Raw genomic sequence first — 19,635 nt, 5'->3', positions numbered from 1 at the left:
CACTATGCTACACTAATCTACATACTTAGTGGTTAGAAGTGGCTCCACTCGCACCCTGTCTCCGTTTTCTGTCATTCTTTTTTTCTCTGCTTCTTCCTTTGCCTCATTTCTCATTTTTTCTGTGTCTTTGTCTGTGTCACATGTTCCCAGATCACGTTCTCCCATACAAAAATTATCGACCATCCCCATACACTAACTACTACTAACGTTCTACGGCTCTAACACTATCTCCATAACTAATACCATTAACCCCTCACTAACTATGAATGAATTACCTAGTTACCCTACCCCACAACAGGCAGCCTATAGAATAGAAGCACGTAAAAGTCCAAAGATACGGACCACTTCTCAGCCTGGCCAACAACGTCAACAGCCATTCGCCAACCCCAACAACAACCCCAACGTCGTATATCGTCCACCAGGTCCTAAGACTCTGCATCTGCATCTGCATCTGCACCCTCAACAACAGCAGCCTCCACCTCAGACTCCAAATCAACCATATTATCAACAACAGCCTCAATATGCTCAACCTCAATATGCCCCCCAGCCTCAATATTACCAACCTCAACCTCAGGTTGCTCCACCAGCCCCTGCTCCAGTTGCTTATCAGCAACAACCACAGTATCCTCGTCAGTCAAATCCTCAGTACTATGTACCTCCACAACCACAGCAGCAACAGCAGCCACCTCCGCAACATCCTCAACAACAGCAACAACAACCACCTCCACAGCAGCAACAGCAACAACAACACCACTATGTACCTGCTCCGGAACACTATCAGGACAATTACAGCGATGTCCAATCACAATCGTCCAGAAAGCCACCTCCTCAATTCCATAACAAATCCAAAGAATCACTTGAACCTTCATCTAAAATACTGAAAGAAGAACTTCGAGCATTATTTGATCGTACCGATACTAATCGTAGTGGACGTATTTCAGCACGAGAATTAACGGCTTTACTTTCAAATTTAGATAATTCTCGATTTAATGATCATACGATTGTATTACTTATTAAACTCTTTAATCAAAAGGGTTCATCATCATCAGCTTCTTCACCAACGACAACAACAGCCTCTCAACAAGTTACATTTAATAGTGCAAGTCTTACCTTTGAACAATTTTGTTCATTATGGAAATATATTTATGATTATCGTAAACTCTTTAAACAAGCTGATAGTGATGGATCAGGAGATATATCATTTGGAGAATTTCAAGAAATTCTTGGAAAGATTGGTTATAAACTTAATATTGATTTAATTTTAAATATCTTTACTAAATTCAGTTATAAAGATGTTAATGAATTTAGTTATAATAATCCAACTAATTTAATTGGGAAATTAAAATTTGATAGCTTTATTGAATTATTAGCTTATCTTAGTACTCTTACCGATATCTTTAAGAAGTATGATAAAGGTATGGTAGGAGTTGCTAATATAAAGTATTCCGATTTCTTACAAGAGATTATTAATATTCCCTAGATAGATAGATAGATAGATAGATAGATAGATAGATAGATAGATGTCTATACTAACTATATACTAACTATATATTATATTTATATTATACTAACTACTACTATATAATAATACTTTGTCTATATTTATATTTATTATTCAAATGAAATAACTTCTCCAAAGTACTCCTTCCAAATCTTGCATTTGTTCTTCACTAAATACTTTACTATCAATATGCCAAGTATCTTGTCTATCCTTTTTAAATTTACTAAGAGTTTCCTTAGCAGTTCTACCAACAATTCCTTCAATTCCACAACATTTATTGGCTAAAATAGTAAGGATTTGTGGGACCCATGATGGAGGAGGAGAAGAGAATGAAAAGGCATGAATTAATGCTCCTAATCCAAGAGTAATTCCATGTAATTTAATTAAATCTTCATTACTATATCTATTGGTGGTGGTGGTTTTATTCTTCTTCTGTTTCTTCTTTCTAATGGTATCTAATTGTATAACAAATTGATGATTATAATTATTAATTAATTGTTCAGCTTCAACCGGGGGTGACATATGAATAAGTCCAGCAAATGTCTTAGACCCTGCCTCTCTAATTTCATTATGTTCATTAAAGAGTCGTTGATAAGTTATATCAAACATTTGATTTCTCTGTTCATTAGTGAATTTGAAAAAGTTCTTAAAGTATACAGTTTCAGTAAATAATCCCATTAATAATACTGTATGAACTTTGAAAGATTTATTATGACTATATTGATTAATAGCAATTATAATCAGAGGTAAATAATCAATAGTATAATGAATTTGACCTAATTTTCGAAGTAATCCAGTAGGATCAACATTACCCAATTGACATACTTCCTTTAAATCAATTAATTCTAATACAAATGGTAAAATATAATCAACCACATAAGGTTGAAAGATTATAGAACTACTAGTACTTAAGATTTGTTTCATCCATGTTAAAACAGTGGTAGATCCATAAAAGTAATCGGATTTAATGATTTGTTGAGGAGTTAACGTCAAAATAGCTGATCTCCAAGCTTTAAGTTGATTGAATACTTGAGGAATTATCGTATTCATATGATTATCCAATACATAAAACTTCAAGTTTTGATGATTATTACAATTCTGGATGAATAGTTGACTATTGGCTACAGATTCATCATAATTTACTAATGATAATACAGCAAGTAATGCTCCAATTTGCGATCGAACTGCTTGATATCGATGATTAATATTATTTAAACATAATTGAATTAATCTTTCACAATCATCAGTAGTTAAATTGGTATTAACCGTAGTAACTAAAGATCTTATAAAACTTAATTGAGTTGATTCTTGAAAGGAGAAATCCGAATGAATATCTAATTTAATATCAGTAATCTGTTGCATGATTATGGGGAATCGTCTAATATCAATATGAGATGGAATCCACCATGAGAAGGTATACCAAATATACTTTGTATCGGGAGATAAGTCATGATTAAAGAGGTTATTTAAAAAGGTTGATATGAATTCATCTCTTCTCCTAATTAAACTAGGATTAATGAATTTAGATCCTAATAAGATTCCGGTAATTATTTCACATACAACTATATGAGTTGATTTATCATCCAGGACATATATCTCCGTCACTATACTTAATAAATCTTCAAAATTAAAGCTGGGAGTATATCCACTAGAGATTAAATGAACTAAATCATTAATGAAATATACATCTGTTACTTGAAATGAGATATTCACATCATTATCATTAATCCATAGTTTGATTATATTAAGTACCCATGGTCGAGTTATACAATTGCCAAACGCTGTAACGGTAGTTTCATCATTCTCATTCAAAGTCATTTGATAGATAGGCACATTCATTAATACCTTCAAGGTATCTCCCCAGAAGAGCCAACCTGGCAGATCCTTTCGATCTATGAAATATGTGGGATTGGTGGTATTGGCAAGTTCTTGACGATAAGTCTCAGTATATGATTGACCACCATCAATTGATGATTGAGTATCGATATACTTATACCCTTTATAGAGGAAATCAAACGTATACCCCTTAGCCACATCATAATTCAATCCATCCAAAAGATTAAGTTTATTAATCATATTCAGAATGCCCTTAAGAGCCAATCGAGATAATACAGGATGATCATTGGCTGCTACTTTAGCCAATAATTGAAAGAATTCATAGTTGGTAGGGATCAAAGGATCCATCTGTAAGTTAATAAGGAGGGCTAGATTGATAGAAGTTGTTCTCCAATGAGAATTAGTACTTTCATGAATCATTACGGCCAGTTGTAATTCTTCGATTTTATTCATAATCACTTGACGTTTATGATCCTTAGCTAAAGTTACAGCTTTAATTTCTAAATCAATAAACTCATCGGGTGGTCTTATGGTATCTATAAGATTATGATTAATCAAACAGATATTAGAAGGGGGAGTTATATTCTTATACACGCCCTTAAATAATTGTTGAGTGGTGTTATACACTTCGACATTATCGACTTCTAAACATCGATGTAATAGTTCAACATATCGTTGAATGTTATAAGAATCATTAGATAATTTATTCTTAATCTTTCTTAATGAAAACACATTCAAAGCTCCTTTAATTTGAAGAGTATTGGCTTTATCAAGAGCTCGAGAAAGATGTTTAAAAGCAGATTTAATAATGGTAGTATAAGATCCATTAACTCGTTTAATTACATCTACCAAAAGTGATTGAGCACTTCGAGATATAGCCGTATAAGTTGAAGCTGCTAATTTCGTAGCATCTTCAATTAATACTTTATCTAAATCAGTTTGAGTTCGACTAGTAGCATGTAATGCCACTCTTATATTATGATACTTTTCAATTCTAGCTCCAATAGCCACTCTAGTGAATGGTTTTCGAATTCCCGATATCTCTTGAAGTAATGAGATATATCCATAACTTATACAACTAACGGTATCTCCAAGTAATCGTTCTCTTCCCACATCAGCAAACCAAATATTCATTACAAGTAAGAAATGTTTAAATAGTTTAGGATTATCAGGATAATGATTGACTAAGAACTTACTAAGAATATGAAGAGATTTACCAATTAATCGATAAATCTTATGAAGCTTCAAGTATAATGGATCAGCTTTACGAAGTTCCATATCATCACCAAAGTAATAATTGGACGTATAGAGTTTCCGTTCTCTGAAGGTGATAGCAGGATTCATCAGAGACATATCTATACCTTCAATTTGAGGAGTGGCTCGAAGACTTTCATCTACTGATGGAGCTAAGGATTCAGACTTATTCATAAACATGTGCTCTCTCATCATATTGAATGAATGATCATCAGTATGAGCTTTACCGAGACTATCTACTGATTCAAGTGGTATATCTTTATTGTTATTATTGGTGCTGGTGCTGGTGGAGGTATCTTCATCAGACCCTACAAGCTCATTAAGCTTATCTCCATCAAGCATATAAGTAAACAAATCATCATTACTGAGATTCTCAATGATTCTCTGTAGATTCTCATTGATATTCTCCGGGTCTACTTCCTCCTTATGGCCGTCCATTTCTCGGATTTTCTTTAAAAGTATCAATCGTTGTTGAATAGACTCAGTTTGATGATTTAGTTTGGGGATATACTCTTCAAACGAGGGATCCAAAAGGCCCGAGACTCCACTTAGAGCATACCCTAAATAGTAGAGATATACTCGTAATTCATCAGTTCTTTTAACTGAAGTATTGGCATCCTCGTGAACATGAGGATTGAATTCTTTAATGAGAGTTTGAATATGTTCTAAGATTCTTGTGGTATGATCATTAAAAGTTTCTACGGCAAATTGGACATGACTTTCTTGAGGTATAAACCAATCAAACGTCAAGTTATCGCGATGAAATCGATCCTTGTCGAATTGGAATGCTCCCCAACACTTTTCATCTAATCCATATTTAGTAATGTATGCTGGAGATATAAGTCGAGATTCCTTTAATCTTATGGTAGTTGACGATTGAAGAATTACATGAAGGAGATAACTACTGACAAATGTAGTTGGACCTCTAACATTATCCATGAGATAGAAGGATAATTCCGTTAACTCATCGCCTATTTCAACTACACTACCATTAGCATTGGCCACACATTCATTTAAAATCACTAAATTCCAATGTAAACCCTGATCTCGAGGTACAACTTCTTCACCGGTTCGAACCTTACCAGCACCATTGTCTTCAATCTCTTGTTTAATTCGTTCAATGAGGTGTCTAGCATACTTTTTAAATGGTTTAGGATCTCTCTTTATGAGTGCTCCACAAATATCAGCCGCGATATTGGCAATTGCATGCACTTGATTATTGAATATAAAGTCAAAGAAATCATTTCGGAAACTGGTAAAGATGGTATCGGATAATGATTCACTTAATACATAAAGTAATTTAGGTAACACATCCGATATCTCTGCCTCAGCTCCATCACTCTGTTTAGGATCAGTAAGATTCTCTAACAATTCAATGATACGTTGACTTAGAGTTTTCAGAATGGTTGTAAATGCTGCACTAGCCGATTTCAAAGCTTGTAATTCAGTTTCAGAATCAACTACAAATGTCTCTGACAGGTCCTTTTCATATTGACGATGACTGAGATACTGTAAATGATCCTGAATAAATGTCCAAGCAAAAGTGGGATCACCCTGTCCGTCAGTTAAATCAGCAAATGGAACTACTGAAGCATAAGCAGATATACAATTCAAAGCTAATAAAGTCTTTTCTAAATCGTTAGTATCGAAACCTGGAAGGATCATTACGAGTAATTTAGGAACATGAACTCGATATATCGGGGTAGCCACAATATATCGAGCCAATACATCAATCTCTTGGATAGCAGTATATACTCTATGAGTTGATATAACTCCTTGAAGTGATTCATAAATATCTAATAATACATAATCAAGCACCTTTGTTGGATTTAAATGAGCCAAATGTTGTAAAGCTCCAATATATTCTTCAACAATTTCATTATTCTTGGATTGAATTCCCGTATTAACTATCGGAAGAAACATTTCTACAAATTCATCAATCATAGATTGACTTAATTTATATCGAGTAGGGATTTGATTAAGCATTCCAAATGGTTCATTTTCAACATTATATCGGGAATGGAATTGACGAATTAACGATGAAGTAAAGAGGGCGATGGGTTTCGACCAATCGCCAGAATTCGATGGATGAACATAACTTTCTACGGCATTTAACAAAGTCTTTAAATAATTCATAATGGTGGAAGATGAACCAGATGAATCTCCAAACATCGAGAATACCAACATCAGAGCAAATCCATGAAAGTATTTACACTTATTAGAAGCATACTTTTCAATCATAATTCCTAAACTATTAAGCAAAGTATTAATAACAAATTGCATTTGATCTTCAGTAAATATCCCAAATTTCTCTAATTTAAGATATTCATGACTTTGAGGATTATCATTTAAGAATCTTAATGATGATAAGGCAAAATGTCCTAAACGAGAAGTTACTTGTTCTTCAAAACTTGTAGATTTACCTAATTTTTTCCACATATAATATAATGATGATATATAATGACGAATATCTAATGGATCATTTATACCATTAGGTGTAAAATTTTGAGGTAATAATGAAAACGCTGATAATACTAAACTTGAATCAGCTAATGTAAAATGTGCCCCTAATTTAGTATAAATTTGTGGTAATGCTTGAGGTTCAAAGAAGTAAGAAGCTCGAGATGATAAAATAATTAATTGTTTAGTATTCTTTAATTCAAATCTAGTAGCAGAAGGTTCTAAAGGATGAAATAAATTAATAAATTCTTGACAAAGATCATTCCAATCAAGTAGTAACCCATTAGTTTTAAGAAAATGACGATCTTTGGTAAGTAATTCAAATACTCGAACATAAACTTTTAAATTAATATGTTGACCACGAGATAAACATATAGCATAATAAACTCGAGCAAGGGAGATTCTTAATTGAATAGGCATATCATATTTCATATTTAACCATACTAATAATTCATGAGTCCATGTTCTTATACCAACTACGGCAGCAGATTTTGGTGATTTCTTATATTGAGATGAACCTCCAATACTATGATCATTAGAATTCCCATCTCCATCTCCATTGTCTTCTTCTTCTTCATCATCTTCATTATCAGTATCAGTTTCATTATCATTAAAATTGCCTGAATCATCCATACTTGCTCCTCCTCCATCATCACCTAATTCAAATAAATTAGTTTCTAATGCTAAATCTACATCAGATAATCCACTTTCATTCTTTAATGCTGCTAAATCCTTAGCAGTTACTGTAATAGCACCTCGAAGATCAAGTGTCTTAATGGCAATATATAAATGAGATACAATATGACTCAAGAATTTCCCCTGATCTTGTAATGATTCGGTCTTATACGGTAATAAAGACGGAAGATTAAGAGTTCGAGGTCTCCAACGAGAATAATATCGAGATTGAGAATCTTGTTGAAGTTTCAGAATATCTGGAGGATAATCTAAATTATAAAAGGACTCTCTTGAAACTTCAATTGTACTATAAGAAGGACGACGATGAGTATTTCTTAATTTAACTTTTTGAACTGTCCCCGGAGTGAAGGATCTTAACTCATCTTCAAGGGGGTACCCAAATAAATGAGGTGATTGATTAGCAATTGAATGAATGGCGACATTTTTACCTTTAATAGGTATGGGAGCCAACATATCTTTAGGAGATTGTCCTGAAGAGTCTGTAGGTGGAGTCATGATTGAATAAAGAGTAGTAGTTAGTGGTGGTAAGTTCTTAGTACCAGTGAAAAGTTGCCGGATTTTATGAGACTGTTTGCCACCAAATTGCCACCAAAAAAATCGATGGTTTCGGGGTAGATGTGGTTTGGTTGAAGTCTTTATAGAGAGTTAATAATCGTTTTTATATTGATAATTAGGATAGTAATGGGGTTTATGTAGTTAGTCATCGTATGATGATTGGGGGAAATTGAAGTCATGTGATGTGGCACATGATGTATCACGTTATGTGTCTAATGACGTATCACGTTCTATATCTCACGTGCCCCCTTCGATGCCCATAAAAATAAAAACTTTTCAGAATATTCTAGTATTATCTCTACTAAGTAATCATTAATCATGTCAGTCTCCGCATCCAAAGCTAAAAGAGAACAAAAAAGATTGGAAAGAGAAGCCAAAAAGGAGGCAGCTGGTAAAACTACCAAAAAGACTAAAAAGCAAGCCGCTAAAGATGCTGAAGAAGATGAAGTTGAAGATTCTCAAGCTCAAATTGCTAAATTAAAATTACAACAAGATGATGATGGAATTTCTGATAGAGTTACAACTGGTGTTTTAGAATCTTTACAAACTTCAAGAGATATTAAAATTTCTTCTGTATCTTTATTATTTCATGGTAAAGTTTTATTACAAGATTCAACTTTAGAACTTAATTATGGTCGTAGATATGGTTTATTAGGTGAAAATGGTTGTGGTAAATCTACATTTTTAAAAGCTATTGCTGCAAGAGAATATCCAATTCCTGATCAAATTGATATTTATTTATTAAATGAACCTGCTGAACCAACAGAATTCTCTGCTTTAGAATATGTTGTTCGTGAAGCTGAACATGAAATGAAAAGATTAGAAGATTTAATTGAAGATATTATTGTTAAAGATGGTCCTGAAAGTGCTGCTTTAGAACCTTTATACGAAAAAGTTGATGCAATGGATCCTTCAACTTTTGAAGCAAGAGCTGCTGTTATATTAACTGGTTTAGGATTTAATTCTATTACTATAAAGAAAAAGACTAAAGATATGTCTGGTGGTTGGAGAATGCGTGTAGCTTTAGCTAAAGCTTTATTCGTTCAACCAACTTTATTATTATTGGATGATCCAACTGCTCATTTGGATTTAGCTGCCTGTGTTTGGTTAGAAGAATATTTAAAGAGATTTGAAAGAATTTTAATCTTAGTTTCTCATTCTCAAGATTTCTTAAATGGGGTATGTTCAAATATGATTGATATGAGAATGAAACAATTATTATTATATGGTGGTAATTATGATTCTTATGTTAAAACTAGACTGGAACAAGAAACCAATCAAATGAAACAATATAATAAACAACAAGAAGAAATTGCTCATATTAAAAAATTCATTGCATCGGCTGGTACTTATGCTAATTTAGTTAAACAAGCCAAATCTAGACAAAAGATTTTGGATAAGATGGAAGCTGATGGATTAATTCAACCAGTTGTACCTGATAAAGTATTTACTTTTAGATTCCCTGATGTTGAAAAATTACCACCTCCAGTTTTAGCTTTTGATGATATGTCATTCTCTTATAGTGGTAAACCAGAAGATAACTTATATGAACATTTGGATATTGGTATTGATATGGATTCAAGAGTTGCTTTAGTTGGACCAAATGGGGTAGGTAAATCTACTTTATTAAAATTATTCCAAGGTATATTACAACCCCAAACTGGTAGAGTTATTCAACATACTCATATTAAATTAGGAGTTTATTCACAACATTCTGCCGATCAATTGGATTTAACCAAGACTCCATTAGATTTCGTTCGTGATAAATTCTCAAGTATTTCTCAAGATTATCAATACTGGAGACAACAATTAGGTCGTTATGGTTTAACTGGTGAAGGTCAAACTTCTCAAATGGCTACTTTATCTGAAGGTCAAAGATCTAGAGTGGTATTTGCCTTATTAGCCATTGAAGCTCCAAACTTGATTTTATTGGATGAACCTACTAATGGTTTAGATTTATCAACTATTGATTCTTTAGCTGATGCTATTAATGCTTTTAACGGTGGTGTTGTTGTCGTGTCCCATGATTTCAGATTATTAGATAAAGTTGCTAAGGATATCTTTGTCATTGAAGACAAGACTGCCACCAGATGGGAAGGTTCAATTTTAGATTATAAGAAGAAATTGGCCGATAAAGTCGTTCTTTAGGTATATAGTTAATCCACATTGATACTTTTTTTGCACCCAATTTATTTTTTCACTTGTAGCGTTCCTAACTGCACCAAAAATTATGTAAATCACTTGAAAGTTATTGCAATCGATTCGTAATTCATTATCAATGATTTTAAAGGTTATAAAATTAAAAAAAATGGACGAGTCCGGAGTCGAACCGGAGACCTTTCGCATGCTAAGCGAACGCGCTACCAACTACGCCACACGCCCTAAGAAATTTTAGAGGAAATGGTCCCTAGCAGGATCGAACTGCTGATCTTGGCGTTATTAGCACCACGCCTTAACCAACTGGGCCAAGGGACCTTTTCTTGCCAAAAAATTTTATATGTTTGAACGGTGCGAACTTAATCACGTGTAAAATGTCATGTGACCAAAAAGTCACGTGGGTTGGATAATATTTCACTTATTTGACCATTTTCTCTACATTTTATGCTATATTTTTGATAAATTGAGAGTTTTCACTTGTTATAAGTTTCTATCAAACGTCTTAGCAATCATATATTCGGTCTTATTGTAATTTTATATGAATTCATAATTTGCCACGGCAAAAGAAAAATGTGAAAAATCGAGGGTCCAACATGCAGATACAGCTTTGCAGCTATTTTTTTCCCTGGCAATATATGTATTCACGCTATACATGATATAAAATTATATTTATTCACCTTACATATAAATTTAAACTGTACAGTATTACATCACTAAGCGTATAATTCAATAGTCTGTATTATTATACAATATCAATTGAAGTATTGATGGGTGTCGTATAGGCAGGAAATGCAATGTTGAGTTATATTTAGATTTAGCATTATTTCTATAGAAAAGTTCAATGGTAAAAGAATATAAGCAAGTAGTCTTTATATAAGAAAAATTTTATAGACCATAAAAGGGTTTTAAGTTCAGAGAATAGTATACAAATAACCTTAAAAAACTTGTAGCTTACAAAGGTAAGAGGTCGCCCTTGTAATCAATAAATTTACCAGAATCTTCATGTTTCAAACCTTCAACAAGTTTAACAATTCCAGTAGTACTTACTTCAGTAGTTATACTATTTGCTAAGAAATATTCCCTATAGCCTAATTTTTCAGCTGCATCCAAAACACCTTTAGTTGAAACAGCTCCAGGGTGTAAAGCAATAATTGTGAATCCTTTATCCTTCAACTCTACATTCAATTGTAAAGCAGCAAAGTTCAAAGCGGCCTTTGACATCCCATAACTTGAAGTTGTAAATTCAAAATGAGTCAATGAAGCAGCTATGGTACTCATAAAGACAACCTTCTAGGTTTCCCTTTCCAATAAATATTTGTATACTTTTTGGAAAATCAAAACTGGACCTACAGTATTGACTGCATAATGCTTTTTCAAGTCTGCACCATCAGTTTCAAAAAGGGTAAGCTTGTTTTCAAAAATACCTGCATTTGAAATGAAAGTATCAATTCCTTTAATTCCTAAAGCTTCTAATTGTTTATCAACAGTATTGATAGATTCTTCGGAAGCGAAATCCAATTGAATAATCTTGATGTTGGACAATTTCGCAGCTAAAGCTTTCAATTCATCTGACTTATCTAAATTTCTAGCAGAGGCAATAATTAAATTGGAAGAATTGGCTTCAGCGAATTTCTTAGTCAATACAAGACCAATACCACGAGTAGCACCAGCAATAAAATAAATTTGTTGAGTCATGTTTGATAAGTTTAGTTAGTTATACTTGATATCGAAAGTACACCGAATATAATTTCATAAGGAATTTACTGATCGTATTTATAGCCCAATTCGTCCACTATTCCAGTCATATGATACTATATAATCCCAATCCAATCAAATAATGAAAGAAATTTAACACCGAAGGGTTATATGTATCTATACTTCAATTAAGTCTAGGCTACGAAGGAAGTAATAGTTCTTTCTATAAGCTCGGTGTTTATTTTCACAACTTAATTTTTCACACCCACGCATCCAAAAATATCACCGAATTGCTCCGGACTTAATGATACATATAGAATACATAAATTAGGGTGTTTAAATTTCGGATCGGAACTCGGAACACATTTGGTCTTTTGGAGTACTTACCGTTTAAGTAAAGTGAAATATGATTGAGAGAATAAAATCAATAGTACTTACATACGATTTCGTAACTAGAAGGGGCGATTTTTGTTGATATGCTATGTCTACTTCCATTTTCGTACATTTCCATTTTGTAACCATCTCCATTTCCATTTCGTATCCACTTCCAGTTTTGACAGTTAAATCTTCTAGATCACGTTTAATATTAATAATGTGTGTGAACGGATTTTATTATAGTGATACATATACTTAACTTTATTCTTCTTAGAGATTCCACTAAAGAGTGAGCTGTTAATATTGTGTCCGTACATTTACTCTAATGTGACCCTCAAAAGCTCATCAAGAAAGTAAAGTCTGGAAGTTATTAATTCTTCTCATTATTAAAGCTCAACTATCACATAAACTTGTTCATTAAATTCGTATTCGTATTCTTCTTGTACATTTACATTTCATAAATGTCTACAGTATATGGTAGCGCACAATGATCATTTATTTTTTGCATTGTCAAGAGTCACGAGTTTCAGAATTATTTCTTGGAATATCTGAAACACTCTTAATCATTTCTTTGCTAGAATAAAGAGAACTATGTTACCATATTCTTCGCATACGTCGATGTACGCTTCATCGCTATATAACCTTTGATCACAGGAATCTCAGATAATATAAAAACTTTTTGAAATTGGTTGAGCAACAGTAATATGTTGATGCATTTTGCTTTGCTGTTCATTGTATATCGTTAAGGACTTCCCTTAGATACTAACGGTGTGAAGTATTTAGGATATATTCTACTGACATTTAGGATACATAACAATATTACTATTACTAATATTTAGGATACTACTAACATTTAGAATGCCGTAAGAGCATCTTTCAACGCTTAATTCAGCATGGAAGATGGTACAGTATTTCACCGATATTTGAAAAACTATTATATATTTTTGTGTGATTAGTATTGATATTGGGCTATATGTAGTGAATGCTTGTGAACAACATTGTGCAGCTAGGGCTGCCATCTAAAGTTTACTTTAAAAATCATACTGTTTTCATCTGATAATGTGTTTTGATTCTCCTAACATTTAGGTCATATAGAATATTAATATAATGCAAATTTTTACATGCAATTTACCGTTAAAAAGGATTTGTAGGGCTCTGTAACAACTAATTAAATACGTATTTACGAGATTTACCATTGTGAGTGTTGTATAATGGAGCTGTTAAGTTCTGTAAGTTCTGTAATTACTGTGAGTACTGTCTGACCGTATCATGTGTAGAAATTTCTTAAGTGTTTCAACTACATTCCACACTTTCTATATTCTAAAGAGATTTTACTTTACTTAGTTAGTTGTATATTTCTATTTCTACTTCTACTTCTTCAAATCTTATTATATACACATACTTAACCGCCTTCTCCTCGTTCATGGGTCCATTGCTTGCTTCCTGTTTGTCTTCCCTTTGGAAGTTCATTCGCAATGGTTTTACTAGGAACAACATTTAACTCTCTCAATGCTTTCAATTCCTGATTCATAGGAAGGATTCGACTGTAGTAAAGCTTAATTATTTTCTGTGATACTGATAACAGACACTTTTCAATCTTCTTATAAGTCTCTATCAACTTAAGATAATTCAAATATGCCATATACTCTTTGAAATGATCTGGACTTGGTACAATAGACTTCTGATCAATCTGTTTATCAGGAATAATATACTTTGAACTTAGATCAATCATATAAGTATCATTAAATCCTATAACATAACTCATCTGTTTCCCCCAATTACTACAATATAAATGTGGTTCATCATAGACAGCCTCACAGGGATCTAAATGAATCCAACGTTTGAGACTTTTCGAATAGTACTCGATCCATACATGATCTTCATAGTTCCAAACATACCTTAATCGATCTTCAAATTCATTAACACCCAATAATGACTGGAGTATTAACATAAAGCAATTAACCCATTCTCCACAACGACCTTCTCGAGTAGTTAATAAACTGATAGGATTATTCATACGAGAGAATTCAACACTATTATGACACACTAAACATCTATATTTCTCTATACGAGTAATTTCATGAGGATTCGGTATATTGGCCGGATACGTTGCCACACCAAGTGATTCGATCTTAGATTCATCAGAATTATGACATGATGGACAATGAGGTTTATTAACCCATTTAAAGAAATCATTCTTGAAGTAGTGGAGGAGCTCTTGAACTAATATATCTTCATACCCAATACCAGAGATCTCTTGCTCTTTCTCTCTCTTATCGACATTGGCATATATCTGGGGCAAATCAATAACTTCCAATACTTTATCTAAACCTTCCGTATTGTTTCTATACTTCAGAACTGTATTCATCATTACCGTTACATGTTGATACAAGGACAGGGTTTGGTTTCGAGGGGTATTCTTCAGATATTTCCGTATACTCAGAGTCACATATTCAATAGTGTACGACTCAATTAGCTTCTCAGCTACTTGCTGATACTGTTCCTTTAGCGACATCTCTCTATATATCCATGACTTGTAGAAGGTTACTACGTATAGTTAAATTGCTAAACGCTTAGTGATCAGAAAAGCTTGGGCTTATATGCAGACACAAGATTCCTATGCTATATCATTTACAATACTATACATGTATATACAGAATATTAAACATTAATATTAACTGGTATTTGACTCAGTGGATGGTTCTTCTTCACTGTCGTTAATGGGTTCATTCTTGGATTTCTTTCTTGGAGGTAAAACTTGGTTAAATGCCGTTTCCCAATCTCCATTATTTTCAAACCACTTACAACAGAGCTCATAAACATGTGAAGTTGCAAGAACATGACGACCATTGATTTCAATGTATTTATCAATGGGGAGCTTTCCAACTTTCAAGCCCAATTCTTTAGCCTTATTGACACATAAGAGTTTATGTCTGTTTTTATCAACTATACCTCCTATGATATATGTTTTGTGAGGTTCAAGACTTTCTATTACTTCATCCGTATCGGCTGTGAGATAGACATACTGTGACAAGTCTTCTTTATTAAGGAGATCAGAAAGTGTATCATTAGTATTGAAGGTGATATTCTTATTCCAGAGAGTGTATTGAGGTACACTCTTATCGAATCGTGATTTGAGATTCTTATTGAATGAAGACACCGTTATGGGCAATGAATGAGTGCAATGTCTCATGGCCGAGTAGCTTCGAGTGATTTGATTGGACATACTGACTATTTCTTTGGTATTCATTAAATCATCAAACTCACAATCAAATATGATCTTAACATCAGTAGGACTCTGAACTGTAGGTAAGGCTGTCTTCTTAGCAGTATGGTAATTCTTATTCTCATTATCGTTGTCATCATCATCATGCTGGTGCTTTCTCTTACGGGCTGCCTTTTTCTTCACTCGCTTCATCTGTCTATATTCCTCCTTAGTCTCTTCCCATTTCTTTTGCTTCTGTATTCTCTTCCATTCATTCTTGGACATACCATCGGGAAGAACCACAGATTGTTTGGCTTGTCTAAGTTGCTCGATTTCTTCAGCTGTGGGTGGGGGATTGCGCTTCTTAGCTGCCTTTGTCGCTACCTCTTGGTCCGACATTTTATATGGTTGTTTGTTATAGATAATCGATATATATCTGAAAAATTTTTGTTAGCTTGATTTTAATTTTTTTCTACGATGCGTAAATGGAGCTGCTCCAGAAAATAAACACTTCCAAGAAAATACCTAAACTTTGACTGCAAAAAAGTTAAGATTAAACTAGATAGAAAAAAATTATTAGAAAATTAAATTAACAATTATTTATTATCAAACTATACCAAATTAAAAACTTATATTATTTATGTATATTATTTTAGAAGTAAAGAAATCTAGTTCTTGTCGAAAGAATCAGATTCAGAAGTTTCCAAGTCTTCTTCGCTATCGTTTTCTCTTAAACCGAAATGACCAGTCCATCCTTTTTCAATCAAGTAGTTCTTGAATTTAACATCTTCTTCCATTAAATCATCATCATTTAAGTGAGGAATGAAGAAAAAGGTAACAAGGACACCAGCTAAACCACAAATAGCAGCAATGATGAAAGTCCATCTGTCACCCAAGTTAGTTTGAATTGGAGTGAAAGTTTTGGTACCAACAACAGCACCAACCTTACCAATAGCAGCAGAAAGACCATAGAATGTACCTCTGATTGGAGTGGCATATGATTCAGAAGAGACTAAACCCATACCATCACCTGGACCTAAGTTACCACATGACATCATTAAACCATAAAGAACAATGAATAAGGCAGTAATGTTCTTAATCTTATCGTAAGCTAAACCAACGATTAAACCAAAGATGATATAACCGGAGAAACCAAGCATAATAGTGTATTTTCTACCAATGATATCATTTAAGTAAGCACCAAGGAAGACACCTGGTAAAGCAATAACAGCAATTAACAAGTTCCATTCAGCAATTAAGGTCAAGTTAGAAGCTTCAGATTTTGGAATAACATTGGAAATAATACCAGCAGAGAAAATACCGTTAGGGAAAGTAACGAAATCGTAAAGGAACCAAGAAAGAGTGGTACCAATAATTCTCTTCCAGTAATATCTGATAGCTAAATGGTATGGGACAATTTGCTTAATAGCAGATTTCTTATATAAGACTGAGGTTGCCATCTTCATTCTGAAGTAGAAGACAGACAATGGCCAGAAACATCCAATAGCGAACATTGTTCTCCAAAGAGCATCATAATGAGTACCGGTGATTCTGTGAACAATTAAGAAGATGATTAATGCGAATGGACCACCAAATGATAATGGCAAGTTAGTACATAAAATGAAAGCACCACCTCTTCTTTTAACAGATTCATTAGCTGCTTCAGAAGCAGTGACAGATGATGATGGATATTCGGCACCAATACCAAAACCAGTAATACCTCTAGCAATAGTTAACATCCAGAATAAACCACTAACAGTAGCACCGTGAGAAGCAGCACAAAGAATGGAACCAAAGATAAGGAAACAGGTAGCAGTGACAATGGACCATTTTCTACCGATGTAATCAGCAGTAATACCAATGGCAACTTGACCAAAGATAGTACCGACCAAGGAAGCATTAGAAACTTGAGTTGGTAAACCACCGACATAGACTTTTGGATATTGTAAAGCAAAGACCTTGTTTAACATGGACATAACGTTATTTTGATAACCATCTGAGATTAAGGCAAACCCAGCACAAAGAATCATAAGGATATCCTTTAATTGAGCTCCACCAGCTAATCTTTGAGCTCTAACATCAGCATCATACTTAAATTTTTTACCATGAACAGGAGTTGGTTCATATTCAGCTTCAGTTTCAATAATTTGATCAACTTTGGCAGTAGCCAAGTGCTTGTCGTCTGTGATTTCAATAGTAGACATCGATGTAGGATTTGATCTTGCTTGATTGAATAAGAAAACTATACAATTAACATTTTAGATTTAAGATCAGAATCGGGGAAATTTCAAATCCTTTATATATGTAAAAATTGCCTATTGAAGGGAATATAGAATGAAAAAAAAAGCGAAACAAAAAAAAAAAATAATTAAAAAATAAAAGTTAAAAGAGACTCATATAAAAATCTCTATTATAAAGCGTTTTGAAATAAAGGCATGGTAAACGATGCATAAGATCACCAGTATTGTTATGTGTAATCAGGGAGGCTTGCATTTGCTACGTATCAAACTAAGTGGAAAGGTTGTCGAGCAACTCTACTATTAAGATAATTAATAAATTCTTTACGCATCAACGCGCTTGTTCAAGGCTTCTCCTCTTTTCTGAAAAAGCGTATCATCATTATTACTTTAAATAGGATTAGATATTGAAATAAAGTAGGATTAATTGAATCCAATTGCTTAAAATGGCTTGGAATGTAAAAGATATATTTTACGAGAACTTTTCAATAGCAGAGAACAAACGTTGGTATGGTTTGATATTATCAGAAATATTATTATTTTTTGTTTGATTTAATTTAATTTAGCTAGTACGTTACTGCTATGTGGTGTAGCTAATTGCCTTAAGACTTTTCAATTAATAATAAAACTATTATTAAACCTAAACTAGTTCGGAAAGACAATACCGTTAATGATCCAAAATTTATGATCGCCTAGTTTCGGACCGTTATACTAGCCAGATGGCTCGAGTTAATTACATACAGTTATGCATACGACGACAAGTGGGTTGCATACTAGGAATGAAAAATATAAGAAAAAACGTTTTGAAATGTATAGTTAACTATTTTGCAATCCCTTAAAATCAAACAAATTGACTTGAAACCACACGTTGTTGATCTCCTTATAATAAATTATATTGTACTGTTAAAATAAAACAATCCCTATCGTGCCTCCTGCCTGCATATATTCCCAATAGCTGCTAAAATTATTTTATGTGATATACAAAAAATATGTCTAAGTTTCTTTTTTTATTCTAGTTCAATGCCTTTTTTTCTCAGGTTGTTGGTTGCGTTTTTTCTTTTCCACGTGGGGTTGAGTTTACACTATTAAATCATCCATACTATACTTATCATAAGCTGATTGCAAAGGACTTATGTTAGGTATAGAACGGATTTATGGAGGGAGGGGGAAGTTTAGGTAAGAAGGAGAATTTAAATTTATCCTAAATAGTAAGAGGGATGAAATGTGGTCTAAGATAAGCTCAAACCGTATTATACTTTATTTACTTGTCTTTTTATTGTTTAACAGCACGATACTATAATCAACCATGTCAATGAATCTTTCAAAGGTCTTGTCGGTAACATGACTTCAAAATGGAACATCTGAACAAATTTCTTGAACCCACCTGGAGTCAAGGATGAGAAACCCATCCGCTCACATCGTTGCCTAATTAGGCAATTATTTGCTATGTTCGAACGGCTCTCAATATGCTTTTTTTTATTTTTTATTTTTTATTTTTAATTTATTTTCTACTAATTTTTTATTTTCTTTGCTCTTTCTCCATTTACCTTTTGCTTTTTCCTCTTTCATAACTGAGAATTACCCATGATTCTCTACACCCCATAGAAGTATTGAACAAATTAATTTAAACTACTTTCAGAGTCATAGTTAAAATAGTTAAAAGT

At 33.2% G+C, this 19,635-nt stretch overlaps 8 protein-coding genes and 2 non-coding genes across 10 annotated transcripts; 2 read left to right on the top strand and 8 right to left on the bottom strand. All coding sequences in view use genetic code 12, as the record gives it.

Moving 5' to 3' along the window:
- The first annotated feature begins 61 nt into the window (after window positions 1-61).
- Window positions 62-1,548, top strand: RJT21DRAFT_46914 (uncharacterized protein). Its single transcript, XM_064884704.1, has one exon. It carries the CDS (start codon window positions 263-265, stop codon window positions 1,478-1,480), a length of 1,218 nt encoding a protein of 405 aa, XP_064737337.1. The 5' UTR covers window positions 62-262; the 3' UTR covers window positions 1,481-1,548.
- BLM3 (Blm3p) lies at window positions 1,522-7,592 on the bottom strand. The gene has a single exon (XM_064882222.1). It carries the CDS (start codon window positions 7,481-7,483, stop codon window positions 1,616-1,618), a length of 5,868 nt encoding a protein of 1,955 aa, XP_064737336.1. The 5' UTR covers window positions 7,484-7,592; the 3' UTR covers window positions 1,522-1,615.
- Window positions 7,593-8,601: 1,009 nt separating this feature from the next.
- On the top strand, window positions 8,602-10,524 carry KRE30 (ATP-binding cassette family ATPase). The gene has a single exon (XM_064884703.1). It carries the CDS (start codon window positions 8,621-8,623, stop codon window positions 10,448-10,450), a length of 1,830 nt encoding a protein of 609 aa, XP_064737335.1. The 5' UTR covers window positions 8,602-8,620; the 3' UTR covers window positions 10,451-10,524.
- An 87-nt stretch (window positions 10,525-10,611) lies between these two features.
- RJT21DRAFT_t111 lies at window positions 10,612-10,684 on the bottom strand. Its single transcript has one exon. It is a non-coding gene; the product is annotated as a tRNA-Ala (tRNA).
- Window positions 10,685-10,703: 19 nt separating this feature from the next.
- RJT21DRAFT_t110 lies at window positions 10,704-10,777 on the bottom strand. The gene has a single exon. It is a non-coding gene; the product is annotated as a tRNA-Ile (tRNA).
- A 592-nt stretch (window positions 10,778-11,369) lies between these two features.
- Window positions 11,370-11,741, bottom strand: RJT21DRAFT_121795 (uncharacterized protein). The gene has a single exon (XM_064882221.1). It carries the CDS (start codon window positions 11,735-11,737, stop codon window positions 11,411-11,413), a length of 327 nt encoding a protein of 108 aa, XP_064737334.1. The 5' UTR covers window positions 11,738-11,741; the 3' UTR covers window positions 11,370-11,410.
- On the bottom strand, window positions 11,737-12,454 carry RJT21DRAFT_121794 (uncharacterized protein). The gene has a single exon (XM_064882220.1). It carries the CDS (start codon window positions 12,152-12,154, stop codon window positions 11,750-11,752), a length of 405 nt encoding a protein of 134 aa, XP_064737333.1. The 5' UTR covers window positions 12,155-12,454; the 3' UTR covers window positions 11,737-11,749.
- Window positions 12,455-13,872: 1,418 nt separating this feature from the next.
- On the bottom strand, window positions 13,873-15,074 carry RJT21DRAFT_121792 (peptide-N4-(N-acetyl-beta-glucosaminyl)asparagine amidase). Its single transcript, XM_064882219.1, has one exon. The coding sequence runs from the start codon at window positions 15,042-15,044 to the stop codon at window positions 13,932-13,934; it is 1,113 nt and encodes a 370-aa protein (XP_064737332.1). The 5' UTR covers window positions 15,045-15,074; the 3' UTR covers window positions 13,873-13,931.
- A 23-nt stretch (window positions 15,075-15,097) lies between these two features.
- On the bottom strand, window positions 15,098-16,145 carry RJT21DRAFT_121791 (tRNA (guanine(9)-N(1))-methyltransferase). The gene has a single exon (XM_064882218.1). It carries the CDS (start codon window positions 16,131-16,133, stop codon window positions 15,204-15,206), a length of 930 nt encoding a protein of 309 aa, XP_064737331.1. The 5' UTR covers window positions 16,134-16,145; the 3' UTR covers window positions 15,098-15,203.
- A 275-nt stretch (window positions 16,146-16,420) lies between these two features.
- On the bottom strand, window positions 16,421-18,018 carry GIT1 (Git1p; the record flags this gene model as incomplete). The annotated part of the gene is made up of 1 exon (XM_064885737.1): window positions 16,421-18,018. A coding segment is annotated over exon 1 (1,518 nt), but the record flags the coding sequence as incomplete, so codon positions are not given.
- Between the last annotated feature and the right edge of the window lie 1,617 nt (window positions 18,019-19,635).

This window comes from Scheffersomyces amazonensis, assembly GCF_036850825.1.
Source record: "Scheffersomyces amazonensis strain UFMG-HMD-26.3 chromosome Unknown RJT21scaffold_5, whole genome shotgun sequence".
Taxonomy (NCBI): domain Eukaryota; kingdom Fungi; phylum Ascomycota; class Pichiomycetes; order Serinales; family Debaryomycetaceae; genus Scheffersomyces; species Scheffersomyces amazonensis.
This window is presented reverse-complemented; position numbering and strand designations above follow the sequence as displayed.